The sequence below is a fragment of the Pogonomyrmex barbatus genome, unplaced genomic scaffold, assembly GCF_055798465.1.
Source record: "Pogonomyrmex barbatus isolate J1 unplaced genomic scaffold, ASM5579846v1 scaffold2, whole genome shotgun sequence".
Lineage (NCBI taxonomy): Eukaryota > Metazoa > Arthropoda > Insecta > Hymenoptera > Formicidae > Pogonomyrmex > Pogonomyrmex barbatus.
In genome coordinates this window covers 2,945,860-2,964,774 of record NW_028297116.1, presented here as the reverse complement: position 1 = coordinate 2,964,774, position 18,915 = coordinate 2,945,860, and the positions used below count along the sequence as shown (strand labels likewise).

Here is an 18,915-nt window from a genome sequence, read left to right as displayed (position 1 = left end):
ATGCCTTAAAAGGATGCTGGACTTGTTTGTTTTATCGACTGAACATATTATATTTCATATTTCTCTAATCCCTTCGCTTTCCTTAATTTGAATAAAAAAATCTTTTTCAGAATGAGGGAAAATATCAAAATAAATATGGATAGCTATAAAACGATATGAAAGAACAAGAAAAATTTCTATTTTTACAGTTTCTTCTGTTACTAGTTTTCAGCTACTTATTCACTTGATATAAATAATACCAAGTGTGTATTCAAATAGAAACTATTTACCCATATTTATTCAATATATAAGAATATTTTAAGCTTTCCAAAACATGATTTGGAAACTTGTAGGAGAGAAGTACTAAGTAGATGTTAGTGATTGAAAAAGTGAAATAGAAAATTAATGAAATAGATTTAAGTGATTAATGTTTATTTCTACTAATATAAATTAATTTTAATTTCGAATAAACTTCATTTTTTATCTTTACATAAATACATCAAATTGAAAAAAAAAATGGTTTATAATATATAGAAAATATATGAGACTTTTTTTCGATCGATCGTCGATCTTTCGTGGATTTAAAACGTTAGGTCTATTTTTAATCGTTATACTGGATTGTAAAATTTCTTTTCTCGCTTTCATCAAATTTCAATTTTCAAATATATCTATTTTATTTTAAGTATAAGTACACTAATTCAATCATAAAAAAACAGACCTATCTAAATAACAGACACGTTTGAAGATGAGCCCTAAGACCTGTCTTGCTTTGAACTGGAAACGAATCATAAATCCGTTGATTTATTCCCGCTTCGAAGGGAAAGGGATGGGATTGAGATCTGAGATGTGAGAGATGCAATTCGAAGGGAGGGTGGATTGACACATGGTTTGTGAACAAGGTCGAGGTGAATCGATTGCCAATTCGCGTCTTATTCGTGCGGCGATAAACACGATCCAGGACAAACAGGCCACTTACGTCAGTCGTGCCGTCCGATCGAATCAAGTCTCAAAACGATGATGTCGCGATCGCTGCGCGATAATCATATCGTATCAGTCGACCACAATTTCTTCATGATTGTGCGACCCTTCGCGACCCCGTGGATATCATTCGTCACCTCGTGCCCCGTCGACTTGACCGTCAACTTGACGACCGCAGGTGGAATCGTCTGGAAACTTTTCCGCTCGTGATATACGTGATCGGCTGCCAATTCTTGTTAAAACTGCTCATCCTGACCACGATCGCCACCAGGTAGTTATATAACTGAATATTTTGTGCTATCGATATGAGACGAATGTTTTGCACTAGACGAATTGTATTTATCAAGATGTATAATCAAGATTTATTATTTACAGAAAGGGGGAAAAAATGCTGTTAGAGATAAAGGAATCTTTTGACCCTTAACCTCATTACCCTTAATTGGATTCTCAGAACTTGTCATGATAAAGTGCCTTCTTTTTCCTGGTATTAAAAAAGCGTGCAGTAAAAAAAAAGCATCATTTTTCTATGTCGAAAATTATTTCCTGGAAATCTAAAAATTCTGTTGTAGCAAGCACAAATTTGTAGTCTGATAAATAATTATGGCTAAGGAAAGATTAAAAGGCAAGCCATTATTTAATTATGATTAGGTTCTATAAAAAAACAATCACTTCTAGGCTAATATTTCATATGTTGTATGATAAAAATTTTTGAAAGCGTAGATTAATTAGTTACAGGATAATAAAGATTTTAAGGATTTCTTCAGAAATCCTCTATTGTGCATTCAATCAACACTTTCAAAAAATTTATAAAAAAATTTATGTTAGAATACATGAAATATTAGCCTAAGAAAATAAATAAGGGTGATTAAATAATGATGCAACAAAGGTAATCTTTTCATTATCATCATTTCAATTTTCCAAATATTTCGGCTTGAAAACGATCTTTGCTCTTCTTATCTATTATTCTGATACCACTTTATCAACTCTTCTATTTTTACAGTCTGTATGTTTTACTGTTTATTTTCTCATTTGATTAATTCTGACAAAATTAAACTCTTCACAAATAAATTATGTAAAAGTTCAATCAAATATCTTTGATCTCTATAATTTTATAGGAAAAAAATTTTCAAGAACAATAAAGTTTTTTTTTCTTTTTTGTTATTTGTAATACCTCATTTATCTTTAATACCTTTCGAGAGAAATATGCTTTTCGAAGAAAAATGAACGCATTTGAATTCATTTTAGCTTGATTTAGAGACACCTAACTACGATAATTTTTTATTAAGATGTGAATGTAGCAATGGTCTATTTTTTGTAACTGACTTGAGTGTACGTTCAGTACAAATTTAACGAACTAGTGTTCGTTGTACTTAAAATGAAATAGATATATATTTGAAATTTAACAAAAGTGACATAGAAGATTTTAGTGTAGCCCAGTATAAGAATGGAAAAAAAATTTCAAGTATTAGGGCCCTGGCACATAAAAAAATTTAAGCAGTAAGCGAATCAGCCAATCAATCGAAAACGTAAGGCATTAACATAAGCAGTAGTAAATCCATAACGTTGATTTCCTGTTTAAATTTAGTACTGCTTAAGTTTTTTATGTCCCAGGACCCTTTTGAGAGTAGACTTTTATATATCTTTATACATTTTTTCAAATCTCTGATATTTTATTTTCACGATTCCTTTGTAATTCCTTGTAATTTTTTTAAAACGATACTTTCAATGTCTCAAAAATCGTATGAATATTATACAGACAAACTCCAAGGACAAGGAAATTCGATTGGCAGTCTAATCACTCTCCCCCCTCTCCCGGATCTCTCCATAAACGCCGAAAGGATTCCACGAGGAATGATTCAGACTGCTATCACCGCGTGGAAAAGCGAGAAGGTCGGATGAGGAGTGACCCGTATTGGCATAAAGTACATCTCACGTTTTCGAATGAAGTCACGTTTAAATCACGTTTCGACGACTGATAAGCCTGAAAACTTTTTCTTGCACGAGCATGTCCCGATATGCCGGGTCATCCCATTGACCTCGACGATGGCGAAACGAAGATAAAAGGGAATGTAAGTAGAGCCAGTGCACGTTTCAAACGTGATTCAGTATCGTGCTAGCGTTACAGACGGAGGAAAATTTTTCCGTCTATCTAACGAACGGTCGCGTCGCTGATTATGAAAGTGGGAATTCACCAAACTTAGAAAATCATTCGAGAAACAAACTGTCATTGAAAAATTTTTTAGTGCCTTTATTCAAGAATAATTTTAAGATATATACTTTTTGAAATTTAATAATAGTGAATATAATTTTGAATAATGGAAGCCATAGGAACTGTAAGTATCTCGAATTATAAATAACTTATTAGAAGGTTAATATATTGTATATTTCAAATTTGTATTTATTAAATCGTATCAAATTTATATTGCATTTATTTATTTGTTTATTAAGTTTATTATATATAATAAATATAAAAAGCGTATGCATTCTTAGTAAAACGATTTTACAAAAAAATATTGCTACAAAATACTTTACACTCAATATATCATAAATTTTAAAAAATCACATGTAAAATTATATCAAAAAAGAAAAAATACTTTTTTAAGTTATTATATATCTTTTTAAAAACGGATAGAATTTCTAACATTTTAGCAGAAATTTTTCCTGATCCATAGCACATTTAAATTCTTAACTTCTATGAAAAAATTATTCTTTTCTAACTATAGAATTGAAACATAATTTTATCGCATTACGTAATTTAATTTGCACAAATCATCATCATTTGTTGAAATCATTTGAAAAAATTATTAAAAGAAAAACGACTTTGAACTTTTTCGTAAGAATTTCCATTAATATCATCCTATATATGATATCTCGCATTGCGAAAGATTCATAATCAAAGCCTCCCGCGAAGAAGGAAACGACAAAGAGAAACAAAACTGATAAAACGTCAGACGATTTTATTAATAAACTATATCCGATACTCATGCGGATAACAAATTTACGCAAAGAGGTTCATCAATCTGACGAAACTCTGTTTTCGCTTTCGCTTATCTTGGTGAAAAAAAGAAAACAAATGGATCCCCTGTGGCGCGAAACGTTGACGTCAAATATTAAAAATCGCGTGATGTCTTTTATTAAAGAAATTCGTGTGCGCAATTAACATATCGGTCCGTCGCGAAAAAAAATAGCTGTTTGCCACGCGACGATAACCCTGGGTCATTTCTTATGATGATAACAGCTGATACTGTGTAGTCGGCCGAGATCTTTCGCCGCACGTGAGCGAACTCGTGCGACGAGAGATACGCGGGTAATAAGTCCGTGATAAAGTCGCTTGAAATTATTGAGCTTCGCCCTAAGGTCCAATGGATCAATCTGCGTCTATGACTTTATTTTGTTAAGAGGAAAAATCCAACTATCAATTAGAGACTCTATCTATCTATCTATTAAAGCTAGATATCATTAAACTTAAGCTGTAGAAGAGTTGATAGATGTTGCTGAACAATGATGAATTCGAGCTTTTCTTTATGATTTTCTTATATTTGCAGTATCCAATTTTGAAGTCCTTTTTGGCGGGTTCATTCTCTGGAACATTTTCCACGATCCTCTTCCAACCGCTAGATTTGGTGAAAACCAGACTTCAGAGCAGAGTCAATGCTCCTGTTGGGTAGGACCAAGATCCATTGCTATAAATGAAAACTCTCTAAAATGAAATTAAACTTTCATTTATCTTGAATGCATTATGTATTTGTTCCTTTATTAACTAAAAATTTTCAAAAAAAATTTAATTTTTTTGCTTAAAATTTATTATATTTTTTAAAATTTACATTTTTTTATTTAATTTGAATCTGATTTATAAACCAATCTTATTAATTTAAAATTTAATTTTTTTCTTTTTGTATCTGATATGAAGTCTTATATAAAGTTCAACTAAAAGAAATATTATTATTTTAATTGTTCATTTTTCAAATAATTATCAATTAATTTTTTTGGATTTTTCAACAGATCGCCGAAAAATGGAATGCTGGGCACAGTGGCACACATCGTTCAGAAGGAGAATATCTTTGGACTCTGGAAGGGCATGACACCGGTAAGACGAAAATTAATCAGTATTGAAGATTAATATGGATTAGATATTAATTTGCATTGGTAACAATGGATGTTAATTTACAGTCGATAACCAGAGTAATCCCTGGTGTTGGTTTATACTTTTCATCATTGCATTGGTTGAAACATGCCTTTAATTTAGAAGAACCGCTGACGCCTCTGCAAGCCATCTCCTTGGGCATCACCGCGCGGTCCATGTCTGGCGCTCTACTGATTCCTATCACCGTCGTGAAAACACGATTCGAGGTACATTCAAAAAGCGAGGATATGCAATATAACATGATTAAATCTTAGAAATTTATAATCTTATTTATAATCTTAGACTAATTATCTCTTAGAGAGAGAAAAGAAATATAGAAAAAAAAAATAATAAAAAAAGAAGATGAAAAGAAAAATTCTAAAGCACGAGAGTTCTCACATAATTGCGTCATTGTTATTTACGAAATACATATTTCTATAATAACATGATATATGAAATATTTTACAAATTTCGGTCATATAGATATTCGTAATGATTACCTTTGACCTTTTCAAAATGAAATTTGAAAATCAACCGATTATGTAAGTACAATTTTGTATCGTGCAGAGCGGCGTTTACAAATACAATAGTATCAACGAGGCTCTTCAATTGATCTATAAGCAAGAAGGAATAAGGGGATTATCGAGTGGTTTGGTACCGACTCTTCTGCGAGATGCGCCTTACAGCGGTCTATACCTCATGTTTTACACCCAGTTGAAAAATGCGGCTGTCAATACAGGTATTTCTTAAAATTATATTAATTTAGCTTGTTGCTAAATAATATTAAATTATTTATAAACATTAAAAAAATCTTTTATAAAAAATTATAGAAAAATTATAGAATTATAGTTTGGAATTATAGCTTGTCAATATCTTCAAAAATTAAAAAAATCAAATTATATTAAGAATTAATCGAGACCTTGTATAAAAATAAATTTTTCTGTTTGCAGGAGCAACAAATAACTCGTCGGTGCCAGTTCACTTCAGTTGCGGAATCCTCGCTGGAATTTTAGCGTCTATAGTAACGCAACCTCCGGACGTTATCAAAACGAAGATGCAATTATATCCGAATGAATTTAATAATATCTATCACGCGACGTTCTTTGTTTACAAAAAGTATGGTATCTTAGGATATTTCAAGGGTATCGTTCCTAGAATGCTAAGACGGACACTGATGACCACCATGGCTTGGACCGTATATGAACAGGTAATTTGATTTATCGTCAAATAAAGATTTGATAGAAATCAAATGAAAAGATGTTCAACTTTTCAAAATTTAAGTTGAAATATTCTTATTGTATTTGAATATTAAAATTTTAAAAAATTATATTTTATTTAACTAAATATATTTTACATCAAAAAAGATTGCGACAATATTAAAACTAACAACATATATTTTATCACATTATTCAGGTCACGAGACAAATCGGTTTGAAGTGATGCTTTATTGTTGGACAAAACTGTTTTATATCAGAAGAAGATTATGACGTACAGTATTAGGATAGACTGCATGTATTGTTAAGCTCGCATATTTATTTAATAAATTATATATTTTTGCAAAATTATGTGTATATTAATATATCATTAATCCTCCATATATAGAATTCTCCTTCACACTTTGTTCTTTTCATCCCCATTAATCTAGTTAACATTATATATATTTTAACAATGCAATAATTAAGATTAACTTATAAAATTATCGTTTTCATTTCTGAAATGAAGATTTGAGTTAAATATACTTATTAAAGTATTAACGAATTGTATTATAAAAAAATTATTCATCTAATTATTCATTAAATAAAAGGAAGATCAAACAAAGAGATATGTAGCATTCTTTTATTAATTTCAAATAACAATCTTACGAGTATTATTATTAGCGCGGCACACAGCAAATTGTATCTTACACAATTTACCTTGCATTTTATTTATGTATAGGTGGCCTAAAATAACAATGTTCGGAATACGAATTGTATCGATTTTGTGTGTCTGTGATTTCGACGCAAATTTTATCTTCGTCTCTCCTCCTCTCTCTTTCACACACTCTTATCATTGTTAAGATTATACAAAATCTTTACCTTAACAATATGGTAAACGATGTATTGGATGAGTTCCCGAGAAGTCCCTTCTTTGTTCTTCTCTTCTTCCTGAAAGTAGACAATCCAAGTTTTAACAAGAATGTTATCGGCACCATGATACAATGTAATAATCAAATGTTGCTTAATGATAATCTTGTTGGCAAAATCCTGTCCCTCTGTCGACTGTGTGTTTGTTTAATAAGCGCATATGGTCCTCGTAAGGAATTATGAATTAAATCTCCTCGATCAAAAACACCGAAAGGTATATGTAAACTGTTGGATTAACTTTTATTGTTAAATGGGGGAAGCCTATATCATTCACATAAAACATCTTGGATAGAAATTTTCCTTAAAAATATTTTATTTTTGAGATAAACAATGTTTTGTAGAATTTCCCCTGTTATCTATATCCCCTGTTATCTATATCTTATTCTATTTTTGCTGACTAATGTTAATCTTGCATGAATATGTATGCCTATATACCAGCGATTAAAGGATCCCTGCATTATCTAAATCTCCACATCTCAAAGATTGTTAGATCCTTAGTTAGACTTCTCGAAAGAACACGAACCAAACGGGATAAACCTAAACGGATTCTCTCCTGGCAGAAGGACATGTGTTGATATTATCATTCCGGCATAAATACCTCGTCAATTGCGTGGCAGAAGCTAGAGGTTCGTATAGTCACAGTCACACGTTTGCAGGGCGCACTCGTAGTTGTGCACACGTGCATTTGCAGTCGTGGACGAAGCTCTATGAAGCGGGCACTGAGAGCTGTGTCCCCTCCACACTAAACCACTAAATCTTTCTCTCTCTCTCTCTTTCTCTCTCTTAATGAAGTATGACCAAGATTTTTAACGAACCTACAGAGATAGTCCTGTGCCCGAGAAGCGAAAAGAAATAAGTCCATAAAACCATCGGCTTTAGATATGATCTCCTTTTCTTTTATTTACATCATCATAATGAAGTACGATAACTTCTTATAAATTATATGAAAGAACAAGATAAATTCTTGAAAAATAAAATTCAATTCAAATTCGATTATTTGAAAACAAAGCGATAAGATCACTTATATTAAAGAGAAAAACGCTGTATTTTTATAGAAACAATTCATTTTATTTTTAAATAAACATTATGAATTTATGTTATATTGAATAAATTTCAACCTGATTGCATTTATTCACATTCATTCGATTCATCTTGAAAGCGCGCATCCACGATTCCACGGAACTCCGCGGGCTTCTCCTGGAAAAAAACGAGTTCTTGGACTTATGTACTCTTGCTGCTTGGGTACAGGATTATTAACCGATGAAAGCAAGCGTAGGTATACCTTCTCCCAGCTTGCTCCACAGATAAATAGAAAATGCTCGGAATAATATTGGAATTGTGTACAAAAATAAATTTCCACATAAAACGATTAAAATTTCAAATTTTTTTTAATTGATTAATAAATTTATATTAATCAATTTAATACTAAAAAGAAGATTTATATTTTAAAGTTCTAAAGTCTCCTTTCAAAGCGATACAATTTTATTTAAAATTATTAAAAGCCCTTTCATGTAATGTTTTATCAAAAAAATTAAATTTACACAAATTTAAAAAAAAATCGAATTTGCAAATATATTTTAAAATTTTTAAGATTTTTTTTTAAATCTCAATAATAGCATAAATAAAACATTCAACAAAAAGAAAACATCAAGAAAAATCATGTAAATTTAATTTTTTCGATTTTTCTTTTTCTTATCTTTAGATTACTGATGCACTAAAATCTTATTTTCTTGCAGATAATATTTGCACATTATATAAGTGAATAGATTTATTGGCTTGCCGAGGCTAATATTGCTCTCTCAACTCTATATATCTTATTACACTACTAATCAAATTTTGATATTAAAAGAAGACTATAATTGACTTTCATAACGAGGCATGGAATTTGTCTATGATTATTCTGGCAGAAGATTAAACAGAGAGAGGCGGAGAGAGACAGAGTGTGTTTCAGAGAGAGTGAGACGAACTTGCTGTGTGACTTACGCGGCGCTTCAAACATCACAGATTATATTATCATGTATATGTATTATGTGCATCGGAATGGCAACTCACCTGGATCGAAAGAGTACCTGTACAGTAATTGAGACGAATATGGTTATATTGTTTGGTGCATACCTGGATTACTTCTCACTCACTAACCAATCAAGAGAAGTTACTTGTGACTTCGACTTCGCGAGCGATGACGGCGACGGGTATGATGGCTGGAGCTTCGATGATCGCGATTTCCTAAAAATATTATCATTAACGCAATTACGATAGCAATACCAATGCATGCAAAGAATCAATGTTATCGCTTACCTTTATCTCGACCGTGACGTCGGTGACTATCTTCGTCCCGGTGGTGTTTGTCTCGCGATCTACTTCTACTTCTATGCCCAGAATTTCTGCAACAAGCATTTCATTAAATTGCCTTATCCGGTTTTCAGATAATATTACATTTTTTCAGAGAATATACAGATGTCACGTTACATAAAAAAAAAAAAAAAAATGGAATAACAAATATTCTTCAAAAATATAAAATTGCAGAAAACCATTTTTCTATAAATGTAAAAACACTAATTGATATCTATCCTGATATTTTGACACCCAAAAACTGGTTTTTCAAAGGAAATATTTTATCATATTTATATTACGATACAAGGAGATATTTTTACCTATAACCGCTCGAATCATAACGGCTTTTATCATCATCTATTCGCCTACGACGTTTATCTCTGTCTCTATCGCGATCTCTATCCCTGTCGCCATCTCTCCGCCGCCTATCGAGCTCTTCATTTGCTCGCGCTCTTTGCTTTCGTTCTTCCTCTCTCCTCTGTTCTTTCTCATCGCGCGCCTTTTCGCGCTTGCTCTATAGAATAAGATTTTAATTAATTTTTAAATTTCTAAGATATATTTCATGTCGCAATTCGTTCTCACCATAATTTCTTGAAGAGCGCTTTTCAGTCTCGCATAACCCACATGCTGTTTTCCCATCAGATGATCATCAATTCGCTGCTGAGCATCTCCTACGATAAGAAACGCGCCGCACACATCGCACACCTCCATTTGTTTCTCTTGCGCAGCTGCTAATTCAGCAGTCTACAAAATATGGTAAAATTAGTATAAAAATTCAAACTGTCATAAATCATAAATTCATAATCATTTACGTAAAGTTAAAGAGTTATAAATTATAATTTCAATTTATGTAAAATAATAAAATAATTCACACTCACTTGGTTGTAATGACTATTATCATTGGACTTCCTCAAAGTCTCGCGTTCTTCTTTTAACTGGTCACAAAGACGCATTAGGCCCTGTGCTTGCTCTACATTGCCTTGAATTCCACTTTGTTCAGCCTCTTCTACCAACTTATTTATCTTCTCCGTCAATAGAGCAATCTGCTCCTCATTTCTTTGAGTCTGGGCTGGAGTCAACGTCGGCTACACACAAGTATCATGAAATTACAATTATGCACTTATGATCTTCTAATCTTCTAATGAAACTTACCGCTTCTGTTCTCCCAATTAGTGCCAACCGTTGTTTTCCCTTTATGATTTTTCTCTCCACTTCATTTAACATACTTTGACAATACCTGATAAACTCATCTTCATATTGCTGTTTACGATAAGAATGTGGCGCCTTTTCAAATAGTTCCCTAGCCTCATCATCGTGTACCTTAGGACATGCACCCAAGTCCGCTCTTGTATTAACGAATAGGTCATGAGGACAGAATTTCACCAGATATAATTTGCAAAACTAAAACACATGAATTTAATATATTTGAATGCAATATATTTATTTTTAATGTTTATATTTGTTCATGTTGATATTTTACTTAAAATTTTCTTATCTAATTTTTAACAAAATTTTTCATAAAAAATATTAGAGCTTAGAGAAAAATAAATTTAAAAAAAAGATTATATAAGATTGAACAAATTTAATAAACTTCATCTTATCTTATACCTCATTAATCTTCTCAATAATTGCATAGTTTAACTCTAAAAATAAACATATTTATAAAGTTAGTACTGTGCAATTCATGTTGTTTGTGATTTGAGATTTACAATTTATTATTTACGGCAGATTTATGAATGATATAAACATTAAAAAATGGTAAATTCTTGATTAGAATTATCATTTATTTACTATTCTTATTTTTTACTATTCATATATATTTTACCAATGCAGCTTCTTGATAAAATCAAAGTACATAAATTAAGCATAATTTAGCTCTAGTTTGAGATCTTGCTTGTAAATATTTGATGGCTGAAAAATTCTAACAATTAGAGATCCTCTAATATAAATTTTGTTTTGATTGTATTTTCTCACATACAAGATGAAATGAATTCTATCCAATATAAGATCAAACTTAGATGATTCGAAAGAGACAGTAAAAAGAATTAAAGGAGTAAGTCAATTAATCGAAAAAATTTTGATGACTTTGTTCTCTGTAATGTGTTTGATTGTTTTAAGTTCTCGCCGTACATGAAATCTTGACTTTTTGCAAAAATATTAAATTAAAAAGACGCCTTTGTCAGGAGAGAAAGGGTTAACGAGGGTCAGAAAGAAAAAAAATTTCGAAAACAAGAATCAAAATTTTGCAAGTGGCCAAAAGAAATTGTCTTTCAAAAAATTCTCAGTATCAACGTAGATATTACCTCAGGATCCTCCCAATTAAGCTCTTTGGGTTTCTCATTAGGCAGGACGTTTCTGTTTCTGCCCATGAGCTCGTCGAGCAGTGCGGCTGCCGCGGCGGCGGCCATTTTCTTTTGATCGCACCACGGCGATTGCGACGTCGATTCGCGTATGAAGTTTACAATCAGGAAGACCTCCTTTGTCAAGAAAAGGCCAGGGAATTTAACGGAGATCGTCGTTCTCCATCGATTAAAATTCTGATTAATATAACGAGACGAATTTCAACGGATCTGATCACAATTCAGTCGAGAGACAGCTGCGAACCTAATCCCAACGATTGTAAAAGAAAACTGAAGATATCATCGCTAGACAGCGCTGGCTGCAGTAAACAGCAGAACCAGTGGAATTATCACGATTGAGGATGGAAGGGGAATTCTACGGTGAATGAAGTAGGTTGGTTAAGGCCAAAAATTTCAATCGTAATTGTAAAATTGTAAGAAAATTAACAATCGGAGATGACTATTCTTCTTATGGAGAATTACTATTACTCCTCCAAAAATAATCGGCTATAAAACCAACGGCACACGATGATTTTTTTCCTGCTAGTTCGCTAGCTGGATTTGCGTGCTGGCTGAGCTTTTATCTTTGATTGGTATATTCTTGTAGATCTAAAAAAATATACCAATTGAAGACAAGAGCTCAGCAAGCACATAAATTTAGCTAGCAAACCAGCAGGAAAAAAAGCATCATGTGCCGCTGGCTTTAGGCGCGATCCACTTGGTGCTACAAATGCTTCAAAGCATTTTTTGATTGGTCAATTTATATAATTTTTTTGTTCCGATTAGTTAATCAAATGCTTTGTATTTGTTTTATAACAGTAAGTGGATTGCATCCAAACGAAGATTTAGAATATGAGCCTTAAGCGGTGTCTACAATGAGATTTTAAGATGTAAGAAATAGGCCAATCATCGATTTATAGAAGAATAATCGATTGTGGTTAGCCCATTCCATTTGTCCATCTGTAGGCTTGTTCTACAATATCAAACCGCAAGCAACAAGATTTGACCAATCATTGACGAATATGGAGAGAATACTTGATTGTGATTGGCCCATTCTTACGGCCTTACAACCCACGACACCGACACACGACGCATTATAGAACAGATCTGATTGGTCAATTCTTGTGGCTTGCGGGTTGCGACACTGACATGCAATGTATTGTAAAACAAGCCTTAAAACTTAATTGGTTATTAACTAACGAAATCATATTGGAAAACCAATCGCGCGCGATGCGCGCTGCGCATGCTCCCAATATATATATAGCAATATATAGCATTCCAAGCCATGAAATGCTCTGCCATTTTCTTTCTCGCTGCAGTGCGGCGCGGCACGGACGCGAGCGAAAGAATATGCTCAGAGGTTTCCAAGATGGCGAAGAAAACGCAGGCAGAGAAAACGGCACAAAACGACGAGACCGTTAAGGGCAACGACGATTCGATGAACGACGATGAAGAGCCTAACTTCAGCGATCCCGAAGGCTTCGTCGACGATATCACCGACGAGGGCAAGTATCCGGCTCGCTTCTTTTTTTTCCTCTATCTCCATAATCCTATCCCCGCCTTGTCCCATGTGGCACGTTTAAGCGTCGTCTACAATAATATTACAGACTTATCTCAATTTTGCTCAGTTTTGCGTTTTAAGAATTGCAAAAGCGGTCATAATCGTAATCGCTGGAACAGGACCGATTTGAACTCGACTACGATTACTATGATTATTCAGTAACCGGAAATAAAACAGCCACGATTATGACCACGATTGTGATTTTTAAAACGTAATTAAGTGATAATTATGACGAGTGGATTTGTGATTTCGTGGTAGATTACGCTTTATATTTTTCAGTTCGTGTCTCGCCGCAAGCATGACAAATGACCTGTGTGTATGTGTGCACGTGCACACGCGCGCGCACTCCACAATGTGGCACGTGAAATTTTATCCTAAAAAATTACCCATCCTCTTGCTTGCCGACATCACGAATTTGACACTTTTAGAATTTCCGATATTTCTAGTTTTGTAGCCGCAAGATTGACATCGCAAAATGTCACACAATACCCGATCACTGATGCGAACTAACCTATAAATTGTTCTATTTTACGGCCATTTTTCTACATTTTTTTTTTTTTATTTTTCGAGTCAACTGCATTTGCGTCTGGATCTGTTACACGAGATCGCATATAATCCGACACGATAGAAAATCACTTTGCATGTTATTGATATTGAGAGGGTGAGAAAGAGTTATGATTTATACAAATTCTGCATTCCACTTGCTCTAATACTCGCAACAGCTGCGATCGCCGTTCTTGTTTAATATTTGGTAAATGAGAAAGATAAAATGATTCTGAGAGCGTTGCGAATGTTAAGTGGGACTCTTGATGTCAACATGCTGTCATAACAATGCCTGCTTGATAACAATTTTAATTAAAAAAAGATGTTAAATGAAAATTGTATTCAAGTAACAACTGTCGCACAATTCAATATGATATCGAAAGACTCCGATTAATGTAATTTATGAATTTTATTATGAATTTAAGTTATTAACTAATATTTATTAAGTAATATTTTGTTAATGTGAATATAATTTTCTGTTTAACGTATGGAAAAAAAGATTAGAAGTAATAAAGTATATCTTGCTTGAAACAATTTGATCACTTGCATTAATCGATTATTAAATTCTCAGAGAATTTATAATGTTCGAAAATAAGGGAATAAGATATTATAATAAGTTTATTTTTTGTTCCTGCATCGAATTATATTAAAACTTTTTATCTCAAACAAAAAACAGACCACATATTTTAAATCTATATCATATTTGGTGAACTTTATTTGAATTAGTCAAATGTTCTAATTGAATATCTAATTGAATATAATATATATAATATAATTGAATATGAATGAATGAAGTCCATAATTTGATACGACTTAAATATGAATGCGATTTATTTCCAATTTGATATTTTATTAATATATATCTTTTTAACTATTTGTATTGTAAATTTTATTTTAAAAAATATTAATCTTTTATGAAGATTTAGCAATCTATATGAAATATATTTTTTACTAGCATATGCCAGGAAATGGTTACACATAATTTCACCATTTTAATTGAAACAGAAAAGATGAATTATAGTTTTATAAATTATAGTGTACTCCCTATCGTCTGACCAAACTTTTTTTTTATTTTTTTAAAAATTGATAAATAGAATAGAATAGATAAAGACAACATTTTTAATTATATGTATCACTATTACTTGTATCTGTGATTTACAGTGTACTATTAATATTATATTAGTTGATTGGGTAAAATTTATTTTTATAAATATATTATCGATGTCTAGGTAATAAGTGTTAGAAGATATTTATAAGAATTTTTCTATTCTCTCGCATTATTAGGAGAATGATTTTTGCAACAACGAATTTTTATTATAAATTTACAGAATTGCTTGGTGATATTTTGAAGCAAAAACCTTCAGAAACAGATGGGGTGGAGTCTGTAATTGTTGTGGACAATGTACCTCGAGTAGAACCTGACAAATTGGAGAAACTTCAATCCGTTATTAATAAGGTGTTGGGAAAATTTGGCACGATAGTCAACCAGTATTATCCGATGAATGAAAGCGATGGAAAAACAAAAGGGTTAGTCTATATTTTTTACTTAAATCTGGAAATTATTAAAAACATAATTTTTCTAAAATTTTTATAGAATATATTTTTAATATTTCTAAAATATTAAAATGAATATCTTCTTTTTTTCTTTGATAGATACATTTTTCTGGAATACAACAATCATTTGAATGCACTTACGGCAGTTAAGTCTACTAACAATTACAAGATCGATAAGTCTCATACATTCAAGGTTAATCTTTTCACGGATTTCAAAAAGTTCGAAGATATTCCTGAGAATTGGGAACCGCCAAAGGCTCAACCTTTTAAGGCTGCTAGTGACTTGCATTATCATCTGCTGGAACCAGATGCTTATGATCAGTTTTGTGTTCTTTGTGGTAATGGGGCGGGTGTATCGGTGCAGATTTGGCAGAACTCTGCACCGGAGCCCACTCTGCTCGAAGAACGTAATGTAAGTAGTTTTATTTTTGGAAAAGACAAAACTTGTATAAAAAAGAATTTATTATGTATATAATTCTATCAGTAGCAATTGTAAATATTGATGACTTTAAGATTAAATTGTTCACCAAGAAGTTGCAGCAATCATCTTTTTTTAATTTCAGCGCTGGACAGAAACATACGTGAAATGGTCGCAGCTAGGCACGTATTTAGCCACATTTCACAAATTGGGAGTTGCATTGTGGGGCGGTCCTCAATTTACTCAACAAGCTAGATTCAGCCAGCGAGGTGTCGAATGTATCGATTTTTCGCCTGGAGAACGTTATCTAGTCACCTACACTCCGCGCACTGATCTGGGACAGGATCAGAAACGCTTGGTGATTTGGGATATTCTGTCTGGCCAGGAAAAACGATCCTTCTTTCCCGATGGATCTTCTGTTTGGCCGATCTTCCGCTGGTCGCACGACGATAAATATTTAGCGCGCATGGGAGAAGATGTTCTTAGTGTTTATGAAACTCCAGTGAGTATTTATTGTAACCATGTTCATTCTTCAATTTGCAATTCAATAGCCAATACTATTGCATTTCATTTTTTAGTCATTTGGCCTGCTGGACAAGAAGAGTATCAAAATTCCAGGAATCAGAGATTTCAGTTGGTCTCCGACGGATAATGTTCTTGCTTATTGGGTACCGGAGGACAAAGACGTGCCCGCGAGAGTAACTCTGCTCGAAATTCCTAAGTAAGTCTACAGCCTTATATCAGAGTTAGTATGAATAAAATGGTATTTTTTACTGAAAAAAATGTGATTTTTAGTCGCAATGAAATACGAAATAAAAATCTGTTCAATGTGGCCGATTGCAAAATTTTCTGGCAAAAATCTGGTGATTACCTGTGTGTGAAAGTCGATCGTTTTGCTAAACGTAAAGAGAAGACAGAACAAAAATACACAGTGAGTAATTGTTATAATTTATTATACATAATTATATACAATTATATAAGTACATACATCTGTTTTTCTTGGCAAAAGAAAATAGCTTCTAATGAGTCTTATTATTAAAATATAATTGCTATTAAAAATTATTTACATCTCGCAGGGTATGTCATACAATTTCGAGATCTTCCACATGCGGGAGAAACAAATTCCCGTAGATAGTGTGGAGATAAAAGAGCCGATTCACGCTTTTGCATGGGAGCCAGTTGGTAGCAAGTTCGCCATTATTCACGGGGAAATACCCAGCGTGAATGTCAGCTTTTACGAAGTACGATACGGTCATCAACCTGCTCTTCTTAGTAAGCAACTATTTATAATAATAGATTTTTTTCTTTAAATTTTTTCTTTTTATTCATAATTTTTGAAATTTTGCTTTATTGATTTGAGTTTAACGTTAACGAATTACTTTTTTCCTAACAGAGAGATTAGAGAAGAAAGCGTGCAATCACTTATTCTGGTCGCCATCGGGTCAGTTCATCGTCCTTGCTGGTCTGACGACGATGGCTGGTGCTCTGGAGTTCATCGATACGAACGATTTCACTATTATGAACTCTACTGATCACTATCAGACTTCTGACGTGGAATGGGACCCTACTGGCAGGTAAATGAAAAATGGAATTGTCTCATATGAGAAGCTAAGCTTGGAAGTGATGGCAAAAAGTTAACTTTTTTTTTTGTACTTGATTTTAGGTATGTCGTCACGGCAGTGTCCAGCTGGAAGACCAGCGTTGACAACGGTTACTGGATATGGACATTCCAGGGCCGTATTTTGAAGAGAGTCAATCTGAACGCATTCAACCAGCTGTTGTGGCGACCACGACCACCGACTCTACTTACTGCGGAGCAGATTAAAGAAATCAAGAAGAATTTGAAGAAGTACTCGGCGCAGTTCGAGAGCAAAGATCGCATGCGATTGACGCGTGCCTCAAAGGTATATTTAAAAGTATTAAATATTTAACGCTCGATACATACGAAATAATTTCTCAAATCTAATTTCTCATTCTAGTCAAGTTTAGTTTTTAAATACGCAATTGTCAAATGGTACAAAAATAATATACATGAGAATATGTATGTAATGAAACTTTTTAAAATAATTCGCGTATGAATGTAGGCCTGTGGGAAGCAGTTAATTTTAGCAATTAATTTTCTAGGAATTGATCGAGAAACGCTGTTTACTGATGAAGGCATTCGAAGAGTACCGTACGAAACGGATCGACGAATGGAATAATCAGAAGAAGCGTCGTCTCGAATTACGTTGCAGTAAGTTCACATATATTAAATCATCTAGAATGATAGAAGTGTACATATTAAATATATATTCTTTCAAAATATATTCTTTTATGAAGCTAAATTAAAAAATTACTGCATATTAATACTGAAAATAAGTAAAGTGATGTAATTTAAAAGATTAATCGTCATGTACGTGTAATTTTAGATATTGATACTGATGAATTGGATTCGGATTCGAAGAATGTGGAGGAAGAAGTCGTCGAATTTTTTGTCAAAGAGGAAACATTCGTACTCGACGACAAATAAACTCTCTTCCTCAGACAGTTGTTAATTGCCGCGCCGATTGCCGGTCTTGGAAATCTCTAAGTGTGAAAATAGCGGTTTACTCCCATCTCGCAAAGTGTTGCGATATTTATTAGTGCAGCGATTGAATATCGTTGCAATTTATCTTAATCCGTGAATAAGTGGTAACAGACAATCAATCATGTATTACTGCTATTGCTACTTTTACTGTTACTTCTTCATTCAAATTAGAACACTTTTCGTGTATCCGGTGTTGCACAAGAAGCGCCGACATTGTAATAATATTAAATTTTATCACATCCCCTACAGGATAGTTCGCGAGAAAATAATTGTGTCATCAATTTCAGAACTTCCTTTGCCGGCAAACTTACAAAATAAAACGCTAATTTATTACTTAGGAAATGAAGATTAATTTCTAAAGCCAATATTTAAAATACAAAGACCCAAAATCCTATCA

The 18,915-nt window shown here is 32.9% G+C and overlaps 3 protein-coding genes across 8 annotated transcripts; 2 read left to right on the top strand and 1 right to left on the bottom strand.

Moving 5' to 3' along the window:
- The first annotated feature begins 736 nt into the window (after window positions 1-736).
- Window positions 737-6,642, top strand: LOC105430310 (mitochondrial glycine transporter). 4 transcript variants are annotated; one of them, XM_089076665.1, is made up of 10 exons: window positions 737-1,228; window positions 1,333-1,441; window positions 1,527-1,579; window positions 2,714-3,026; window positions 4,503-4,621; window positions 4,960-5,044; window positions 5,128-5,307; window positions 5,648-5,819; window positions 6,031-6,287; window positions 6,494-6,642. In XM_089076665.1, the coding sequence occupies exons 4-10, from the start codon at window positions 2,973-2,975 to the stop codon at window positions 6,518-6,520; spliced, it is 894 nt and encodes a 297-aa protein (XP_088932791.1). In that variant the 5' UTR covers window positions 737-1,228; window positions 1,333-1,441; window positions 1,527-1,579; window positions 2,714-2,972; the 3' UTR covers window positions 6,521-6,642. The 4 variants fall into 4 exon arrangements, with proteins under 4 accessions (XP_088932791.1, XP_088932789.1, XP_011642109.3 ...); XM_089076663.1 differs by having other exon boundaries at window positions 1,333-1,579; XM_011643807.3 differs by lacking the exons at window positions 1,333-1,441; window positions 1,527-1,579.
- A 260-nt stretch (window positions 6,643-6,902) lies between these two features.
- On the bottom strand, window positions 6,903-12,179 carry LOC105430311 (luc7-like protein 3). Of its 3 annotated transcripts, none has more exons than XM_011643809.3 (8): window positions 11,841-12,179; window positions 10,690-10,938; window positions 10,416-10,622; window positions 10,120-10,281; window positions 9,858-10,051; window positions 9,502-9,587; window positions 9,319-9,429; window positions 6,903-8,400 (listed from the first exon to the last, which is right to left on the bottom strand). In XM_011643809.3, the coding sequence occupies exons 1-7, from the start codon at window positions 11,943-11,945 to the stop codon at window positions 9,356-9,358; spliced, it is 1,077 nt and encodes a 358-aa protein (XP_011642111.1). In that variant the 5' UTR covers window positions 11,946-12,179; the 3' UTR covers window positions 6,903-8,400; window positions 9,319-9,355. The 3 variants fall into 3 exon arrangements, with proteins under 3 accessions (XP_011642111.1, XP_011642112.1, XP_088932788.1); XM_011643810.3 differs by having other exon boundaries at window positions 6,903-7,224; XM_089076662.1 differs by having other exon boundaries at window positions 6,903-9,429.
- A 988-nt stretch (window positions 12,180-13,167) lies between these two features.
- On the top strand, window positions 13,168-18,860 carry eIF3b (eukaryotic translation initiation factor 3 subunit B). Its single transcript, XM_011643812.2, has 11 exons — window positions 13,168-13,381; window positions 15,309-15,507; window positions 15,634-15,946; window positions 16,098-16,454; window positions 16,531-16,673; window positions 16,748-16,883; window positions 17,029-17,224; window positions 17,346-17,526; window positions 17,616-17,856; window positions 18,077-18,185; window positions 18,361-18,860. Exons 1-11 carry the CDS (start codon window positions 13,246-13,248, stop codon window positions 18,459-18,461), a joined length of 2,112 nt encoding a protein of 703 aa, XP_011642114.2. The 5' UTR covers window positions 13,168-13,245; the 3' UTR covers window positions 18,462-18,860.
- The last annotated feature ends 55 nt before the right edge of the window (window positions 18,861-18,915 follow it).

Coding starts and splice junctions, on each gene's coding strand:
- eIF3b (XM_011643812.2), top strand. CDS start 13,246: ATGGCGAAGAAAACGCAGGCAGAGAAAACGGCACAAAACGACGAGACC. Junction 16,455..16,530: donor TTAGTGTTTATGAAACTCCA/GTGAGTATTTAT, acceptor TTCATTTTTTAG/TCATTTGGCCTGCTGGACAA. Junction 16,884..17,028: donor AGACAGAACAAAAATACACA/GTGAGTAATTGT, acceptor TACATCTCGCAG/GGTATGTCATACAATTTCGA.
- LOC105430310 (XM_011643807.3), top strand. CDS start 2,973: ATGCCGGGTCATCCCATTGACCTCGACGATGGCGAAACGAAGATAAAA. Junction 5,308..5,647: donor TCGTGAAAACACGATTCGAG/GTACATTCAAAA, acceptor TGTATCGTGCAG/AGCGGCGTTTACAAATACAA. Junction 6,288..6,493: donor CTTGGACCGTATATGAACAG/GTAATTTGATTT, acceptor CACATTATTCAG/GTCACGAGACAAATCGGTTT.
- LOC105430311 (XM_089076662.1), bottom strand. CDS start 11,945: ATGGCCGCCGCCGCGGCAGCCGCACTGCTCGACGAGCTCATGGGCAGA. Junction 10,623..10,689: donor TAATTGGGAGAACAGAAGCG/GTAAGTTTCATT, acceptor ACTTGTGTGTAG/CCGACGTTGACTCCAGCCCA. Junction 9,588..9,857: donor TATGATTCGAGCGGTTATAG/GTAAAAATATCT, acceptor TGCTTGTTGCAG/AAATTCTGGGCATAGAAGTA.